The sequence below is a fragment of the Drosophila sulfurigaster genome, chromosome X (assembly GCF_023558435.1).
Source record: "Drosophila sulfurigaster albostrigata strain 15112-1811.04 chromosome X, ASM2355843v2, whole genome shotgun sequence".
NCBI lineage: Eukaryota > Metazoa > Arthropoda > Insecta > Diptera > Drosophilidae > Drosophila > Drosophila sulfurigaster.
This window is the reverse complement of record NC_084885.1, coordinates 18671471-18687520: the sequence shown is the minus strand read 5'-3', so window position 1 is coordinate 18687520 and position 16050 is coordinate 18671471. Positions and strand designations below refer to the sequence as shown.

The 16050-nt window shown below is 45.2% G+C and overlaps 3 protein-coding genes across 3 annotated transcripts; 1 reads left to right on the top strand and 2 right to left on the bottom strand.

The window, feature by feature from the left end:
* Position 1: 1 nt before the first annotated feature.
* On the top strand, positions 2 to 2554 carry LOC133847944 (translation initiation factor eIF-2B subunit epsilon). Its single transcript, XM_062283280.1, has 6 exons — positions 2 to 210; positions 282 to 406; positions 472 to 1538; positions 1628 to 1858; positions 1926 to 2212; positions 2282 to 2554. The coding sequence occupies exons 1-6, from the start codon at positions 118 to 120 to the stop codon at positions 2501 to 2503; spliced, it is 2025 nt and encodes a 674-aa protein (XP_062139264.1). The 5' UTR covers positions 2 to 117; the 3' UTR covers positions 2504 to 2554.
* Positions 2555 to 2563: 9 nt separating this feature from the next.
* Positions 2564 to 15509, bottom strand: LOC133847939 (protein lin-9). The gene is made up of 2 exons (XM_062283274.1): positions 15361 to 15509; positions 2564 to 6043 (listed from the first exon to the last, which is right to left on the bottom strand). The coding sequence occupies exon 2, from the start codon at positions 6022 to 6024 to the stop codon at positions 2974 to 2976; it is 3051 nt and encodes a 1016-aa protein (XP_062139258.1). The 5' UTR covers positions 6025 to 6043; positions 15361 to 15509; the 3' UTR covers positions 2564 to 2973.
* Positions 7270 to 14793, bottom strand: LOC133847937 (WD repeat-containing protein 7). The gene is made up of 2 exons (XM_062283269.1): positions 14102 to 14793; positions 7270 to 12927 (listed from the first exon to the last, which is right to left on the bottom strand). The coding sequence occupies exon 2, from the start codon at positions 12826 to 12828 to the stop codon at positions 8242 to 8244; it is 4587 nt and encodes a 1528-aa protein (XP_062139253.1). The 5' UTR covers positions 12829 to 12927; positions 14102 to 14793; the 3' UTR covers positions 7270 to 8241.
* Positions 15510 to 16050: the final 541 nt, after the last annotated feature.

Here is a 16050-nt window from a genome sequence, read left to right as displayed (position 1 = left end):
GACACAACAGCAACAGCCTACTGAGGCAACACTAGTTTTTTAATTTAGTTACATTTGGCACGCAAAATTTGCGTGTTTATTTTCTGTGTATTTGCTAGGTATTCACAAATAAAACAAATGTCACAGTTTCAAAAGGAGATCGTGCAAGCGGTACTCATAGCCGACAATAATGTGTGGAACTTTAAACCGCTCTCCGACGAAGGCTCCACGGTGTGTATTATTGAATGAATGTCACGTTGCATTATTATTGAACTGATTGCATGTTGTAATTTTTTATGAAGGCGCTGCTACCGTTGGTCAATGTAAGCATGCTGGACTATGCGTTGATTGCCTTGAATCGCAGTGGTGTCGAAGAAGTCTTTGTCTATGCCAGCCTATATCTGCAGGACATACGGCAGCACATCAAGTGAGTGACGTTCGTGACGTTCACCTGTCTGCTTGCCACATTAAAATTCTTATTGTTTTTGTCAGACAGGGCATCGCCACATTTGCATCGTGGTCATTTAAAATGACCGTTCATGTGATAGGCGGCGAGGGATGCCGTTGCTTTGGCGATGCAATGCGTGATCTGGATGCCAAAGCATTGATACGTGGCAATTTCATATTACTGGGCGCCGACACGGTAACCAATGCCGATTTGCGTCCCGTGCTGGAGCAGCACAAGCGCACCGCCAAATTCGATAAGGGCGCTGCGTCCACATTGATCTTCAAGGAGGCGAGCAGCAGTTGCGGTCGTACCGGTAATGAGCTATTGATTGCCATGGACAAGCAGAGTTCGCGTCTCCACTATCATCAGCGTTTGCGGATGCATCACAAGGAGGCACGCTATCAGTTGCCGCTCGACATCTTCCTCAGCAATGCGTGTGTAACGCTGCATCACAATCTGCTCGATCCACAGATTGCCATCGGTTCACCATCGATGCTGTCGCTGTTCAGCGATAACTTTGATTTCCAGACACGTGATGACTTCGTGCGCGGCCTTCTCATCAATGAGGAATTACTCGATAGTCGCATCTATGTGTCGCTATTGCCGCCAGCACAATATGCTCATAAGGTAAACAATTGGCTGTCGTATCAGATGGTTAGTCGCGACATCATCAGTCGCTGGGCATATCCACTGGTGCCAGACATGGGTGTCTATAAGCTGCAGCAGCAGTACGTCTTCTACAAGGATAACATCTATAAGAGTCACTCGGCCAATGTGTCCAAGGTGGCGTTACAGGAGAATGTCGTCGTTCAGGCTGGCAGCCATGTGGCTTGCGGTACCACAATTAGTTGCAGTGTCATCGGTGCCAATTGCCGTATTGGCAAAAACTGTCAGCTCAACAATGTGTTCCTCATGGCCAACGTAACCATCGAGGACAACTGCCAGCTGCGACACTGTGTCATTGGTCCTGATGCCGTCATACATGAGCGTTGTGTCATTGAGGCTGGCTGTGTGCTGGGCCCCAAATGTGTGCTGCCGGCCAACACAAAGCTGGCAAACACACTTGTCACCAGCTCACCAAATACACAGCGTAGCGAAGAGAATGAAACGGGTATGTATGGACTATAGAAATGTCTTTTAATCGAAATAGATTCTTAAATTTATTTTATTTCAACTTTTAACACTTTTCTTCTCTAACAGTTGAATTGGATGCCATTGGACCAAAAGCCTTTATTGTAAGTGATGTGACAACTGGTGATCCAGACGATTCCGATGACGACGAACAGCTGCTGCCCAGTACCACAACACTAGGCATACCTAAAATGTGTGAGATTCAAGCAGTGGCTAACGAGGCTAGCGATTACAGCTACTCGAGCGACGATGACGATGAGGAATCTCGCGTAGCGACACCTTTGCCCGATGATACCAACAGTAAGCAGCAATCAATACTTATTTTCCCTTAAATGAAATATTCATGAAATTTATTTCGCTTTTGCAGTCTTCCTGTCGGAAGTTATTGATTCATTGACACGCGGCTTTCGAGAGAAATCGAAACCTGAATTTCTTATACTTGAGATTAATTCGTCACGCTATGCCTACAACATGTCTCTGAAGGAGGTGAATTTCAATGTGGTCAAGGCAGTGTTTGGCATGGAAAGCATAATTGAGCCGGCTAACAATAATGTGCTGGTTGCCATCAATGCTGCATTCAAGCAGCTGGGACCTGTTGTCTCTAACTATATTAAAAGCGAGGATGCCATGATTGATTGCCTAAAGGCATTGGAAGTAAGCACCATTAATGAATCACCGCTCATTTACTTTTATTCATTAATTTTCGGTGTTCGCTCCCTGTAGGACATTTGTGAGGAGAACGAGTTGGTGCGCGAGAAAATATCACAGGTGGTACATTACCTCTATGACAAGGACTTTGTCTCTGAAGATGCCATTCACGCCTGGTACGAACAGCTGGATCCCACAGAGCAGCCAACATTGAGACAAAGTCTCGCCAAGCTGGTTGAGTGGCTGAACCAATCCAGTGAAGAGGATGACGATGATGACGACGACGATGATGAGTAGTCACTTACATGTTTTGAAAAATCATTGAATATATACAAAAAAGGAAAACAAATGAAATAATTGTTTTTTATTTTTATTGCGACATAATCGAGAATTTGTCGTTTAAATTTAAAATGTGAACTACATAAAAACTAATATTTAAAAAAAATTAGGAGAATGATAAACACGCATTACAAATCGGATAAATTATACAAAAAAAAAATCGTATTTCCAACTTTATAATTCATAGGCGGATTATAATTGAAAGCGCTCCTCAATCAATATACAATTTGTATACCATCAGTTGCAACCAATGGGAGAAACATTTAAAAAATGATAATATATAATTTATATGTATACATAATTTTTTGTAAAAGGTGTAATGTGTGAAAACGTAACATTTGGTATTTTTTGTTACGACTTAACTGAAGTACCCAACTATCAATATAACGATGCACTCGCTACTCGCAGCTCTCTCAACTCGTTACTCGCTACTTTTCATACAAGAATTCTTGTTGCGAGTCCGAATCATCTAACTCGGTGACCAATTTCAGTTCGCTGATTTCCTGCTGCTTATCATCATCCTTCTCGTCATGCGCTTGACTCTCATCGTCGGACTCCTTCATTGACTCGATTGTGATTTGTGAATCCTCGGCACAGGGATCGCTATTTGTTGCATCCACTTTTGATTCGGGCGTTGCAGCATCATTTGCTGGCTTCTCAGCCGCATCCGTATCATCGGCATCAGCATCGCCATCTGCATCACGATTAGCTTCCGCATCTGCGTCAGTATCGGCTTGAGCTTCGTTCTCGTCGCCATCTGTTCGTTTTTTCTTCTCAGCCGGCGCTAGTTCATCATCATCCTCATGCTCGCTGTCGACTTCCATGGGTTCCACATCCGATTCGACAATGTCTTGTTTTGATTTATCTTTCTTGTTCTTTGCCTGCGCCTCCTCCTCCTCCTCCTCTTTCGCTGGTTTCTGATCATCTGCTGTTGTATCATCGTTATTCTCCTCGTCATTATCGTCATGCTTCGCCTTTTTGTCGGTGTCGGTGCTTTTCGCATTGCCGCCCGTCTCACCGGCCGTATCGGTTGCCTCCGATTTGGGTGACTTTGGTGATTTGGCCGATGCCTGGCTAAAGCTACGTTCCTCGATGTTCCGATTAATGTCGAGGGCAATATACTCGAGACGCGATTGTACACTCTTCTGGAACACCTTGCTGTTGGCGCTGCACACCAGATTGCTGCGCACCTCCTCCATGCAGCCCTCGAGCACCTTGTTCACCTCGGCTGCCTCCCAATCGCTGTCCAAATTCTGTGTGACAATCAGCAGCGTTGTTAGATTCTTGAGTAGCGTCACCATGCGCTCGCTCTTCACCACACCCTTGTTCATCTCATCGACCGTCTGGCTGGCCTTGGCGCGACACTCTTCGCGCAGCAATGTCGGCGATATCATGGCCTGAATGTTGGGATTGCGGGTCAGGCTGCTGGACAGCTCCTGCACCTTGGTCAGCTCATACATTAAATTGCCGTTGATGTACTCAATACGCAATATGTTGGAGGCATAACGACGCTGGAAATCATCACGCAATTGTCGGCGATTGCGATCGCCTGTCTCCCCTGTGACCAGATCACCCATGGCCAGTTCCGCCTTGGCATTCATCTCACTCAGGCGATGAATGCGCGCCTCCTTGAGCGCAATATAGTTCTGCAGCAGCACCAGATGCTCCAGCAATTTCATGGGATAGCCATGATGACGTGCCAGCTGCTGACGCATTGGACTATCACCGATGGCGTCTTGTCCCAGCAATGGATCACTCTTGTTCAACTTCATGCTGAGCGCATTGCGTGCGGCGGCATTATTGTTGACCAGATGTTTCTGTGGTGCCGTTAAACTGTTGCTGCTGATGTTGTTGTTGTTGCTGCCGCTGTTGAGATTGCCAGCGGTTGCGGCAGCGAGCGGATTACGTTTCCCCTGATAGCTGCTGGCCAGATTTGTGGTGAAGCCCAAATTGGTGGTGAAGCCCATGTTATTCGTCTGATAGATGCTCATCAAATTGGGGCGAAAATCTTTGGTGAAACTGTGCAGCGGCAACATCTCATGGAAATTCTCCGAGACAATCTCGTAATCGGGTATGGATTGGGTGCCCAAGCCCATGCGTTCAAACGTCACACGATACATGGCATTCAACGAATCGTAGGCGGCAACTGTGCCCGCAAAGATGCCGTCCTGCGGCGTACGCAAACGTGCCGTCACCTTGGTGCCCAACGGCAGCGGCATCGGTATCTTGTCGGGCATATCGGCCAATAGCACCGAATCCTTTAGTTCGCCCGGTTTGCGTGACTGTAGCGTACGCATCAGCTGCCGCTTGCGCTCCAGCTCCCGACGCTCCTCGTTGAAGAATGCCGCCGAACAGCGGCGTGGCCGTCCCATCCGGCGCCTAATGTTCACCCACTCGTGACGATTGAGCCGGCGTGTGCCCAGCCTTGGCGTTAGCTCGTTCACATGGTTCATAAAGTCGTATTTGCAATCGAACAGCGGCTTATCAATGTATGAATAGAACCACTCGGCAATCGCCCATTTGTGCGCCTTTGGCAGCTTCAGCAGATTACGCAAGCGTATGCCAATCGATTGACCCAAACGCTTATTGGCCGATGCCTGTGCCTCAGCTTTTTTGGCTGCATCCTCGGCCGCTGCCATGGCCGCAGCGGCAGCCGCAATCTTTGCACCGCCGCCCGCACCACGCCCACGCATTCCGCCAGCCAGCTGCTGTTGCTGCTGCTGTTGTTGCTGCTGCTGCTTGAGACCCGACGAGGTGCTTGGCAGTGCCAGCGATTTGCCGGGGGTTTTACGCTGCTTCAGCGACATCTCATCGTTGCTGGCCGCCGAATTTGAAGTGGAAGCACCGCTGCCATTGTCATTGGAGCGCATGTAACGCGAGACGACACCTTTGCGCTTCTTGAGCACCTTCGACGGTGTAGTCTGCAGCTTGCCGGGACTATCGCCGGCACCGCGTGCTGGCAACTTTTTGGGCGCCAGACTGACGCGCAACGGCTTGTCGTCGTTGATGATGTTCTCGTCGTAGAACAGCGGATTGCGCTTGCGTATGCGAGCGGGCATGCCGCGGGCATTGAGCGTCAGTATCGGTGCCTTTTGGCATTTGGGCTTGGGTGGCGGGGCGCTGCCCACACGCTGTAGTCCCAGCGTTGCCAGACTGAACGCAGGCGGCGGCTCATCGGGATCGTCCTCCTGATCGCTGGCCTCATTGCTGTCGGCTTCCTCGACCTCGTCGTCATCGATATCATCCTGTTCCATTGCATCATTTTCATCAGCTTCCATATCCTGTTCCACATCATCAGCAGCACTGGCATTATTAACATGCTTAACATATTTGCGGTTGTGGCTGCTGCTCGTGCTGCTGGTGGGCACCATTACTTCATCGTCATCGTCGTTGGACACTGTTGGCGCTTTGCGTACGGCGGCCACAGACTTTCGGGGTCGCCCCCTGTTCCCGGTGGGTTTGGTTTCCGTTTCGGGCATCTTTGCCAACGAGCAATTGCTGCAAAATGTTTGAGATCAATTAAAAAGGTATTCCTTAAATTCCATCGCCTAGCAAAATGATTTAAACACTGATAGAATGGGTTTAATATATTTTCAAACTATGCCTTGAAGTCTTAAATCTTGGTAAATAAGAAAAACTTGGCAATTTGATGATATGGGAAGTAATAATCTTTCTCTAGTAAAGAATTTAAATGTATTCATATAATATGTGTATGAGTTTAAAAAATTATAAAGTGTGTTTCCCAGATTGTTAAATAAAACAACAACTCTGTTGGCTCATGTTTGGTTGACTTTATTTGTTGTATGTATATATATTGTATATATATATATATATAATTTAATATATATTTTTCATTCTCATATATATATTTTTTTTGTTGTGTGTAATACTTTGATTGAAGGATCTCGAATACACATACATATGTACACACATATGCATATTAATATATTCGTAATTGAAATTAAGCACAAATACAATTTATTCACTTGTTATATACGTGTTAATAGGTGGATGCATGTGTGTATCTGTGTGTGTGTGTGTATTAATTAGTTTAACTCCGCGCATAATTTAATACCTATACATACATACATATATAAATACAGGTAGGTGTGTGTGTGTGTGTGTAATAATGTTTGCTAAACTTTGTAATTTGTATTTAAGTAGTTGACGTTTTGTAATACGTTTTTAGTTAATGTTTAACTTTAGTTTGTAAACTTGCAAATTAACAAGAGAAAAAAAAAAAACATACGATTATAATAATATTAGTTTTCCTATCTGTATGCATTACGATGAAAACTGAGGAAAACTATGGAAATAATAAAATATACATATGTATCTGACATAGTTATGTTTCATGTTCTATCGTTTCTCAATTTTCAATTTTCAGTTTTCGTTTTCTCGCTTAACTTTGCGCAATACATTTTATATTTGTTTTGTTTAACTTTTCGTTTTAGTAGTTGTAGATAGATAACAATACATTAGGCATAACAAATATCAATATCAATAATAATAGTAATAATAATAATCATAATAATGTAATAGTAATAGTTACAGTAGTAATAATAATAATAGCATAAGTAGTAATAACAGCATTAATTCTTTGTTTTTATTTTCCCTTTCTCTCCTCATCACTCTATCGCTTTCTCTTCTCTATCGCATTCGTTATTTCGTCTCGTTTCAATTCCATTTCGTATAAACAAATGTATTTCAAGTCGATTTATCGATTTATTTTTTTTCTTTAGTTTTTTTTTTTTTGTTTAACTTTTAAATAGTTTATAGTTTGCAAATAACAACAAAACAAAAAGCGTTCATTTACTACGGGACTTTTCCTCATCATCTATCCATCCGTATAGCAGCTAAATCTTAGGCTACAGAATATAAAATACACATCATATATATAGAGTAAATGTAAACAAACAGCGACATTCCGAATTCCCTAAACGCAGTAATAGTCACCAACATTTAAAAACACACAAAAAAAAAAAGTGTTGAACATTTAAAAACAGAAAACGGAAATAGTTAAAAACATAGCTCCAAGGTTAGTATTATTGTGCTTAAGGGAGATTTGGAGTTCCATCTCGTTAGAAGTATAGTAAGTATATATATATATATGGTTAAGTTATTGCGTAGAGTGAATTCGGAACAAATGGCGCTGTTCTAAGTGATAGAAACAAGAACATTTTAAAATCGCACAAATACATTTAAAATACGTACACAAATACAAATAGATAGTTTATACATAATAAATAACAGAAGCTGCTTATTTTCATTACTATTTTTTTTGCTTTTCTTTTCTTTATTTTGGTTTTTTTTTTTTAAATTTTTTTTTCGGTTTTTTGTTTGTTTGGATTTTTTTTTTTTTTGTGGTTTGTTTGTATATGTTTATCGGCTACCGCTCAGCTGCTAATTTTTCGATTCTCAAATTAATATTTGTTTTCTCATGTTTCATTGAATTATTGTTTTAGTTGATGGTTGCTCTACTTAGCTGGTCGCTCGCTTTTGAAGTCCGCGTTGTTGATTGCCTAAATAGTATGCAGCTCAGCTGCTCAGTTTATGTGGCCTAACGACGTTGACTCCACTCCGGAATACGCACTGACTTCTGAGCACTCTCTCTCTCTCTCTCTCAATATCGATCCGTGTGGCTAATCGATGATCAACAATCGATCGCAATGTCTTCGATCACCTATTGCACACATTTAGACATTGAAACGCGTCTCAGAGCCATCGGCCAGCATTAGCGTAACGGTGCGATTATTGATCCAAACGAGTTTTGCCAAACGCATCGGATTCAGACGCGACACATCCGGTATGGGGGCGGTGGAATAGCCTTTGGTGCAGCGCGTCTGCGATTGTCCCAGACCAAACATGCCCGTTGATGTCTGCCAGAAGGATAAACGATTCTCGGCACATGAATACGACACCAGATATTTGCCATCTGGTGAGAAGGCCAACGAGGTGATCGGATGCGTATGCGCCGGTATCATCTGGCATTTGTTCTGTCGCAACTCATAGATGGCCAAATTGCCGCTGTTTGCGCCAACGGCGATGCGACGCGTCTGCGCACAATGCGAGATTTGATTGAACTTGCAGATGGCCGGACAGAGTTCAGCAAGGCCGCGACTCTTCAGCTCATTGCTATCCACACAGTGCAGCGCAATGTCCATGACCTCCACCAGGAGTCCCGCAATCTCCGATTGCATCTTATCGATCAGCATCTCGACACACTGCAGTATTTCGCTCTTCGCCTTGTACAGCACCGATTGCGTCAGCGGTGTATTAATCGACTGAGCATTCTGTTGCATCGTATTGTAGCGTGCCACCTCTCGCGCCATCGTCGTGATGAATGCAGCCGGTCGAGCGGTGGCAATCAAGCGCAACGCATGACGTGCGGTGCGACAAGCGTCCGCTTGCGGTGTCAGCGGCAACTTGTAGTTGAGATTGGGCACCGCTTTGCCCTCGCACGAGATCTCCAGCAGACCCAGCAACACCTTCGACACATCCAAATACGGTTCCCACACGGTAAAGCCACGACCCAGCAGATCGATGGCGGCGCGACGCAGCGGTGTGTATTGCGGCAGCTTGGGTGACGGCGGTGCATAAAGCAGATGGGCTAGGGCCATCGATGTGAGGCGTGCCAGATTGTTGGCAATGCCGAAACCTTCCACCACCGATGACTTGCGACGTTCGGTTTGGGCAGCGCTCATGCTGATGCTGCCGCGATGATTGGGCGACTCCTGTGAAATGTCCTGACCGAATTCGGCACCAATTACGCCCAGCAATATGACCGCTGTCGTCTGCTTGCGCTTCAGCTCCGACAAACTGGACGGTTTGCGTATTATCTCCTCCTCTTCCTCCTCATAGTCCTCGTCCTGTTGATCGGCTCCATTACCGCCAGCGCCATTGCCTGCAACACCGCCGCCGCCACCGCCACCCATGGACTGTCCACCCGAGAGTGCGTTGTTGCCATTGCCCAGCGAGTTGGCAGCACCGCTACCAGCGCTGCCACCACCGCCCGACTGGCTGTTGATCAAGGCGGCCACCTGTTGGGCGCCAACAATGGGCTCCGTGTGCGTGTAGAGCGGCAGATACTGGGCCCAGCTCTCCACAAGCTGTTTGCGTCCCTTCTTGCCCATGCGCGTCAGCTCGCCCAGCAGTATTTGCTGCGCCGCCTCGCGTATCTCGATACAATGATGCTGCCAACGTTTGACCATCATCTCGACCTGCGGACGCTTGAATTTCTTTGGCTCCAACGCTTCGATTTTATCGGGCAACAGGAAGCAATGATGTGTCGACAGCAGACTCCAGCCCTGCTTAATCTGTGACGTGTGATGGGCCAACAACTCTTCGCGTTCCTCCTCATTGCTCAGCGTGGAGTCGGCACGTTGGGCCAGACGTTGCAGTTTCTTGTGCTTCTCGCTATCGGGCAGAAAAGAGGCAGCGCTCATGGACATCAGTGTGTTGGACATGGCCACCAAGGCCAGTATGTGATTGGAGGTGAGTGTGGTGCTCAGCTCCCAATGCAGACGGGATGTAAAGATTGCAGTCAAATGCTCCAAGCGACGCAACTCCTCGGGCAGCGGTCGCTTCTTGGAGCTGGTGGGCAACTGCAGACCCGGCGGTATGGCATAGTTATTCTGCCACGTGGGCAACAACAGCGACATGTATCCAGCCTTGGATAACACACCATACGATATGGGCACAATCGGACGCAACAGACCCAATTGTGACTCGCACACCTTGTCCAGATGTGGATCTAGGCCCCAGGAGTGCAGCAGCGAGAGCAACAATTGCGCCACCTCCATGACATGTGTCACCTCCATTTTGGAGGCGATTTTACTCTTTAGATCCTGTTGCTGTTCATCGTGCATTTCCACCGCTTTCTGCAGACTCTCCACCTTGGCCTGCACTTTTTTCTCCACAATTTCCGTTTTCTCCTTGAACTTTTGAACCAGTCCATGCTTGTCCTTTTCTTTTAGTATCTTCTCCACGTCGACTGCCTTGTTCTTGACCTTGTTAAAGAAGTCACCAATCTTTTTGCTCGCATCAATGTGCATTGATTTGCCATCCTTGGGATTGTTGAGATGCACACCCAATGCCTCCAGCGTCGCCGGCGTCATCTGTGCATATTCCTCGCTGTGCAGTTCAAAGATCAAACCCTCAATGTCAAAGAAGAGTATGTGACTCTCGGCATCCTTGGGATTGGTGCGCAGTCCCTGAATGACCAAGGGATTGCTGCGATGCTTCATAAGGAAATCAAAGTTGCCCTGATTGTGTCCCTGCAGCTGCTGCAACTGATGAATGCCCCGCTGAGTTGCATGCCTGATGGCATTCATGTTGCGCGACTTCAAGCCACGGAAGAAATGCACTGCCGGATTCGCCATGCCCATTTCGCTGGCCGAATTGGCGGCACCAGCACCGCCGCCTCCAGATCCCGAGCCACCGCCATCTTCCAATGCTTGCTCATCGCAGGCGGACAACACTTCCTCGGCGAGCATGCCGTGGAGCACACGATCCAAGTGACCCGTTTCCATTTGCCACACATAAACGCTGCCATCGGAACAGCCAACGATAAGGAAATCATCGAGTGGCCGCCACTTGATGGTCACCACTGGAAATAGATGACGACTAGCCAACGTCACGCACTTGCGCTCCTGCAAGCTAACGAGCGTCACCGAATGATCCGAGGCCACCGAACAGATGCACTTGAGTATCCGGGGGCTGCAGCTCTCGGGCGGTACGAGCAGCTGTGTAATTTCGCCGGCATGTACACAGAAGCGATGCAACAAGCTGCCACTGTACAAATCCCACAAGCAGACTGCGAAATCAATGCCGCCGGACAGTAGATGGGATTTCTCGTAACGTGGATGCACCATCGATGGACAGAGCAGGCAATTGACGCGTCCACGATGGCCGTAAAGTATCTGATGCGACGGCCAATCACTGAAATTCTGCTTAATGCCCACGAGCAGCTGCATCATGACCGTCTGCGTTGCCGGCACAATTACAATGCTGCCATCCTCGCGTCCAATAACCAATCGACTCTGCTGTGGCAAATAAATGCTAGACGTCAGCTTCACTGGAGATTCGGTGATGCGTGACAATTGATCGAGTATGCCAACGGGCGGTGGATCCATAATGGACCACGCCTCCACCAGCGAGGTGCAGACATGTGGCTTCTGTATGCGCGGCGGCATCTGTTTGGCCTGCAGTATGCTAATGTTATCCAACGGCACCTCCGGCACATTCCACACCGAGATATAGCCCTCGGAATCGCCACGCAGCAGGAAATGCGTTTGATTGCCATTAAGCAGTTTCATAGCCGGTGGACACGACAACACCTTGTCGCCAGCATGCTGCAGAACATAGTACAAATAGGGAGCATCGCGCACCACGCTCTTCGAATGGAACTCCTTGTTGTCCGGTATGCAATTCGCTGGCAACTTATACAGATATCCCTTGCCCTCGTCCGTCCACAGCATCACACGATCTGAGGTGATGAAATCACCGCCTTGCCAGCGTTCGCGTGCCGGCGCAATTACCGAGCACAATACCGTGAAGTCGCCGGCATCGTAAATTTGCCAATATTTAGTGCAAACGAGGAGCACAGTACGTTGATTTTGGGCACAACAGTTCATGGTGATGGCATTGAGGCAACGTATCTCCTTTGATTCATTCTCATAGATGGGCTCCGCATGTTTGTTCTCATTGCCCGTCAACGTCCAGACCTTGACGGTGCCTGTCGTTGTGATGGCCAGCACAACATCGTCTTTGCGTCGCATCGGACGCAGCACATGTATGGCCGATATCCAATCGGGTTTCACCTTCGAGCTGAGCACATAAATCACCTCGAGACTGAATGGATCCATGACCATAATCTCGGCGTAGTAGCCAATGCAAAAGAGACGCACATCCTCGCTGTTGGCCGTGTGATAGCTTTGGATCTGTGTGTGCACTTGCGGCAGCTTAACAGCCTCGGTGCATTTGCCATCGATCAGATCCCAGGTGCACATCTCACCGTTTTCTGATGAGCTGACCAGAAAATTATTCTCTGGCAGCAGTGAGGCACGTACCAGGCACAATACGGGCGCCGAGTGACCCACTAAGAGGCAGCGTGGCGACATCTTTAATGTGCTTGGCTCCACCTGCCACAGGCAGATTTGTCCATCGTAGCAGCCGGTGACGAGTGTGCACTGATCGTCCGATAGAAACACGCTCGAGATGCAGTGCGTCGGCGCTGTGGGTCCCCACAGCACCACTGGCACCACCAGATTCGTGCTGACCATGGTGCTGGTGTTGCTGTTGCTGCTACTCCCCCTCCTCCGTCTCCTCTCCTCTAGTTATTTGTCTTGATAATTATCGTTGTATCACGACGTGGTTGAGCTCTGTAAGAATTTATTAGTAAACATTGTGGGCCACACAAACGTAACATTGGCGAATCGACACTCGAAGTCATGATGTACGTATGTGTGTGTGTGTGTGCGAGTGGGTAAACAGACTACAGTGAATACTCTTCATCGAAAAAAACACGAAACCTTATAACTAAGCAAGTTTTCACTGCATTATGAATAGAGTAAGTCAGAGTATTACGCAAAACTACAAACTAAATCTGTGACTAAAACTGATATCTGATCATCTGGAAGCGAATTAAAGCTGATAATAAAAATAATCGTTCACGTAATATAACAATTTCGCTGCTAATCACTTGCGACAGTAAAATGTTTACGAATGGCAAACAAAAAACGCAGACGATTAGTCACGTTCACAACATCAAAAGTTGGCACAAAGGACAAAGGCTGTCTTTGGCAACGATAGTTTACTGTACTGTAGAGTGAGAGAGCGACAGAGACTGGCAAAGTCAGGCGTATTGAATATCAAAAGATAAACACACACACAACTGGAATTGTGTGTTATACAATTGAGGTGCTGGAGACAACAACCTTGAGAGTAAAAAGTGTGACCCGCCCCCTGAGGATGGCGTAAACTACTAAACTCAACTACGTTGAGAGAAGACGGACGTTATGCCAGTTGATTACCAGAACTACTTGTATTATAGACAAACAATAACACTAATGTGTACATAGTAAATAGTTTTTAAAGTAAGTGTTGCAAGTGTGCCAATTACGAATGCCGGATAAACAGACGTCTGAAGCACAAATGGACAGACAGACAGACCAATGGTGTGGGGGGAGTTAGAGAGGGGAGGCACGCGCATGTGTGGACGACAATTAGCTGCAGCTCTCAACAATTCTCAACTTAGACAATATGGCAAACACGCAGCACACAAAGAGAAGGCATCAATTAATAAAAAATAATATGCTAAATTAATAGGCTGACGACGCGTGCGTATGCATGCATTTTTTCCTTTTTTTTTTGGCTTGAAAACTCAAATAGGGCTACAATAATAGTGGGAGGGGGAGGTTGGCTATAACTGCTGTCCAATTGTGGGGTGCACACATACACACGCTCTCACACTTAAAACACACACATACACGCACACTCGACGAATGTAGAGCCGCCAATAAATAATAATTGTAGATAACTTAGCATTTAGCTAACATTTTTCTGCTGCTGCTGTTGTTGTTGTTCCTGCTGCTGTTCGTGTTTTGCGTGTATTGGTGGCGCGTGATTGTTCCTCCTCCACCCGTTGTTGCTCCTCTCTCGTGTGACAAATTCCAATTGGAATTAGTTGGGATTGCTTGCTATTGATCCTGATCCGTACGCTGCTGCATTGTCAGTGTTGTAAATTAGTGTTGGTTACGGCAGCGCAGCAGTTATGGAATGTCGCCGTCGTTGTAGTTGTCGCCTCACGATTCTAATTTGAATATACGATGTGTGTGTTTTTCTTTCCTCTCTCTCGCTCGCTCTCGCGTACCGTGTGTTGTGCTGTCGCTATCCGTTCAATTACAACACACACACACACATTGGCAGCACATTTACGTTGCTGCTGTTATTGTTGTTGTTCGGGGTTTTTTTTTGTTATTGCTATCGCGCTGTTAGCGATTTTTTCATATGTATTTTATACTATTTTTTTTTTTTTAGCTCATTGGCATTTTGCAGATAATTATTACAACACTTTTCGTACAACTATTAATTGTACTTTTGCTAATTCAAATATATACACACTTTTCACTTTAACAAGTAATTCGATTTTTACTTTGTATAATCTATTTGTTTTTCTAATTTTTTTTTTATTATTTTTAGTGCACACGAAAATCTGCTGAGCAGAGAAAAAAGCATTGAAGATATCGACCGTGGCGTAAAGTTTGTCGATTAATTCGTTAGAGTTGTCGCGTCATCGAATAAAAAACCGATATACTCGTGCAAATTGCGATGGGGTGTCAACTCTGTCACAGAAATTTTGATATTTTGCTTAAATTTTTGCGTTTTAATACATTTTTCATATTATCAGATCCAACTACATGCACACAAATACGTTTAATGTTTCTTAGATGCTAGCTCCAAGTTTGGAGTATTAATGTCGCCACCACAGGCGGTTCAGATACGTGCGTAGAGTGTATTGTTGTTACCGATTGCCCAACGGACAACGCAACTCAACAATTTGCATGCGCCTGTACAAGAATGCTTATGAATGTAATCATATTACACTTATATGAGTTATATTATAATGTATTGGATATTCCTGTGATCTGCTAATATAACGCGATTGAGACACATTTCAAAATGTGCACACACATATGTAAATAAATAAACACACGCTTGTCAACATGAAGCGAGCTAACGCTATTGCTTTCGTGTCTGTACCAGTGTTTAAATCACAAATGACATGCTTATGGTAAACAGTATCGTGTACTCACCGTTTTAAAGATAATTTAGTGTTTGTTTTGAACTTTTGTTGCACTTTCTTTTGAAATTTAAGATGAAACGCTCTGAAACACACTCTTTTGAATGGCGGCTAGAAAAGAAAACCAGTGATGAGTGTTGTGTCGTAGAGTTGCTTAGAGTGCGATGATCGATTTATCGAACTGCGATTTCAATTGTAAATCTGAATTTCAATGTTTATCAAACTTTTCGTTAAAAGAGAATGTTTCTTTTATCTAAACGAAATAATATACTGTAATTATAATCGTGAATATTATAAATAATACGTAATTTTTAAGTAAAACAAGCACAAATAGCTAAAGCGCAAATCACCTACTTTGCGCACATTCGCGTCATTTTTATCGAAACAATAATTTTAAGCTAAGAGCACCTTACATAATTATTTATGATTCAGTTTAACAATATTTTTAAACAATTTATATGCTATATTTTAAGTTATAAAGAATAATCATTTTCTGGTAGCCATTCGAGGTCATCATTCACATACTGTTAATGACGATCGACCTAATTTGTTGCTGGTAACACTGTACGTTATGAGCAGCGCTGTTAAGTGCGGAGCAACTATATATATTTTTTTTTAACCAAGGAACTACTTCGCTAAAGAAACGTCGTTTTCAAATCGTCTTAAATCAGTTAATAGTATAAATAATTAATGCTTTTGGCTA

Coding starts and splice junctions, on each gene's coding strand:
- LOC133847939 (XM_062283274.1), bottom strand. CDS start 6,024: ATGCCCGAAACGGAAACCAAACCCACCGGGAACAGGGGGCGACCCCGA.
- LOC133847937 (XM_062283269.1), bottom strand. CDS start 12,828: ATGGTCAGCACGAATCTGGTGGTGCCAGTGGTGCTGTGGGGACCCACA.
- LOC133847944 (XM_062283280.1), top strand. CDS start 118: ATGTCACAGTTTCAAAAGGAGATCGTGCAAGCGGTACTCATAGCCGAC. Junction 1,539..1,627: donor TAGCGAAGAGAATGAAACGG/GTATGTATGGAC, acceptor CTTCTCTAACAG/TTGAATTGGATGCCATTGGA. Junction 2,213..2,281: donor ATTGCCTAAAGGCATTGGAA/GTAAGCACCATT, acceptor CGCTCCCTGTAG/GACATTTGTGAGGAGAACGA.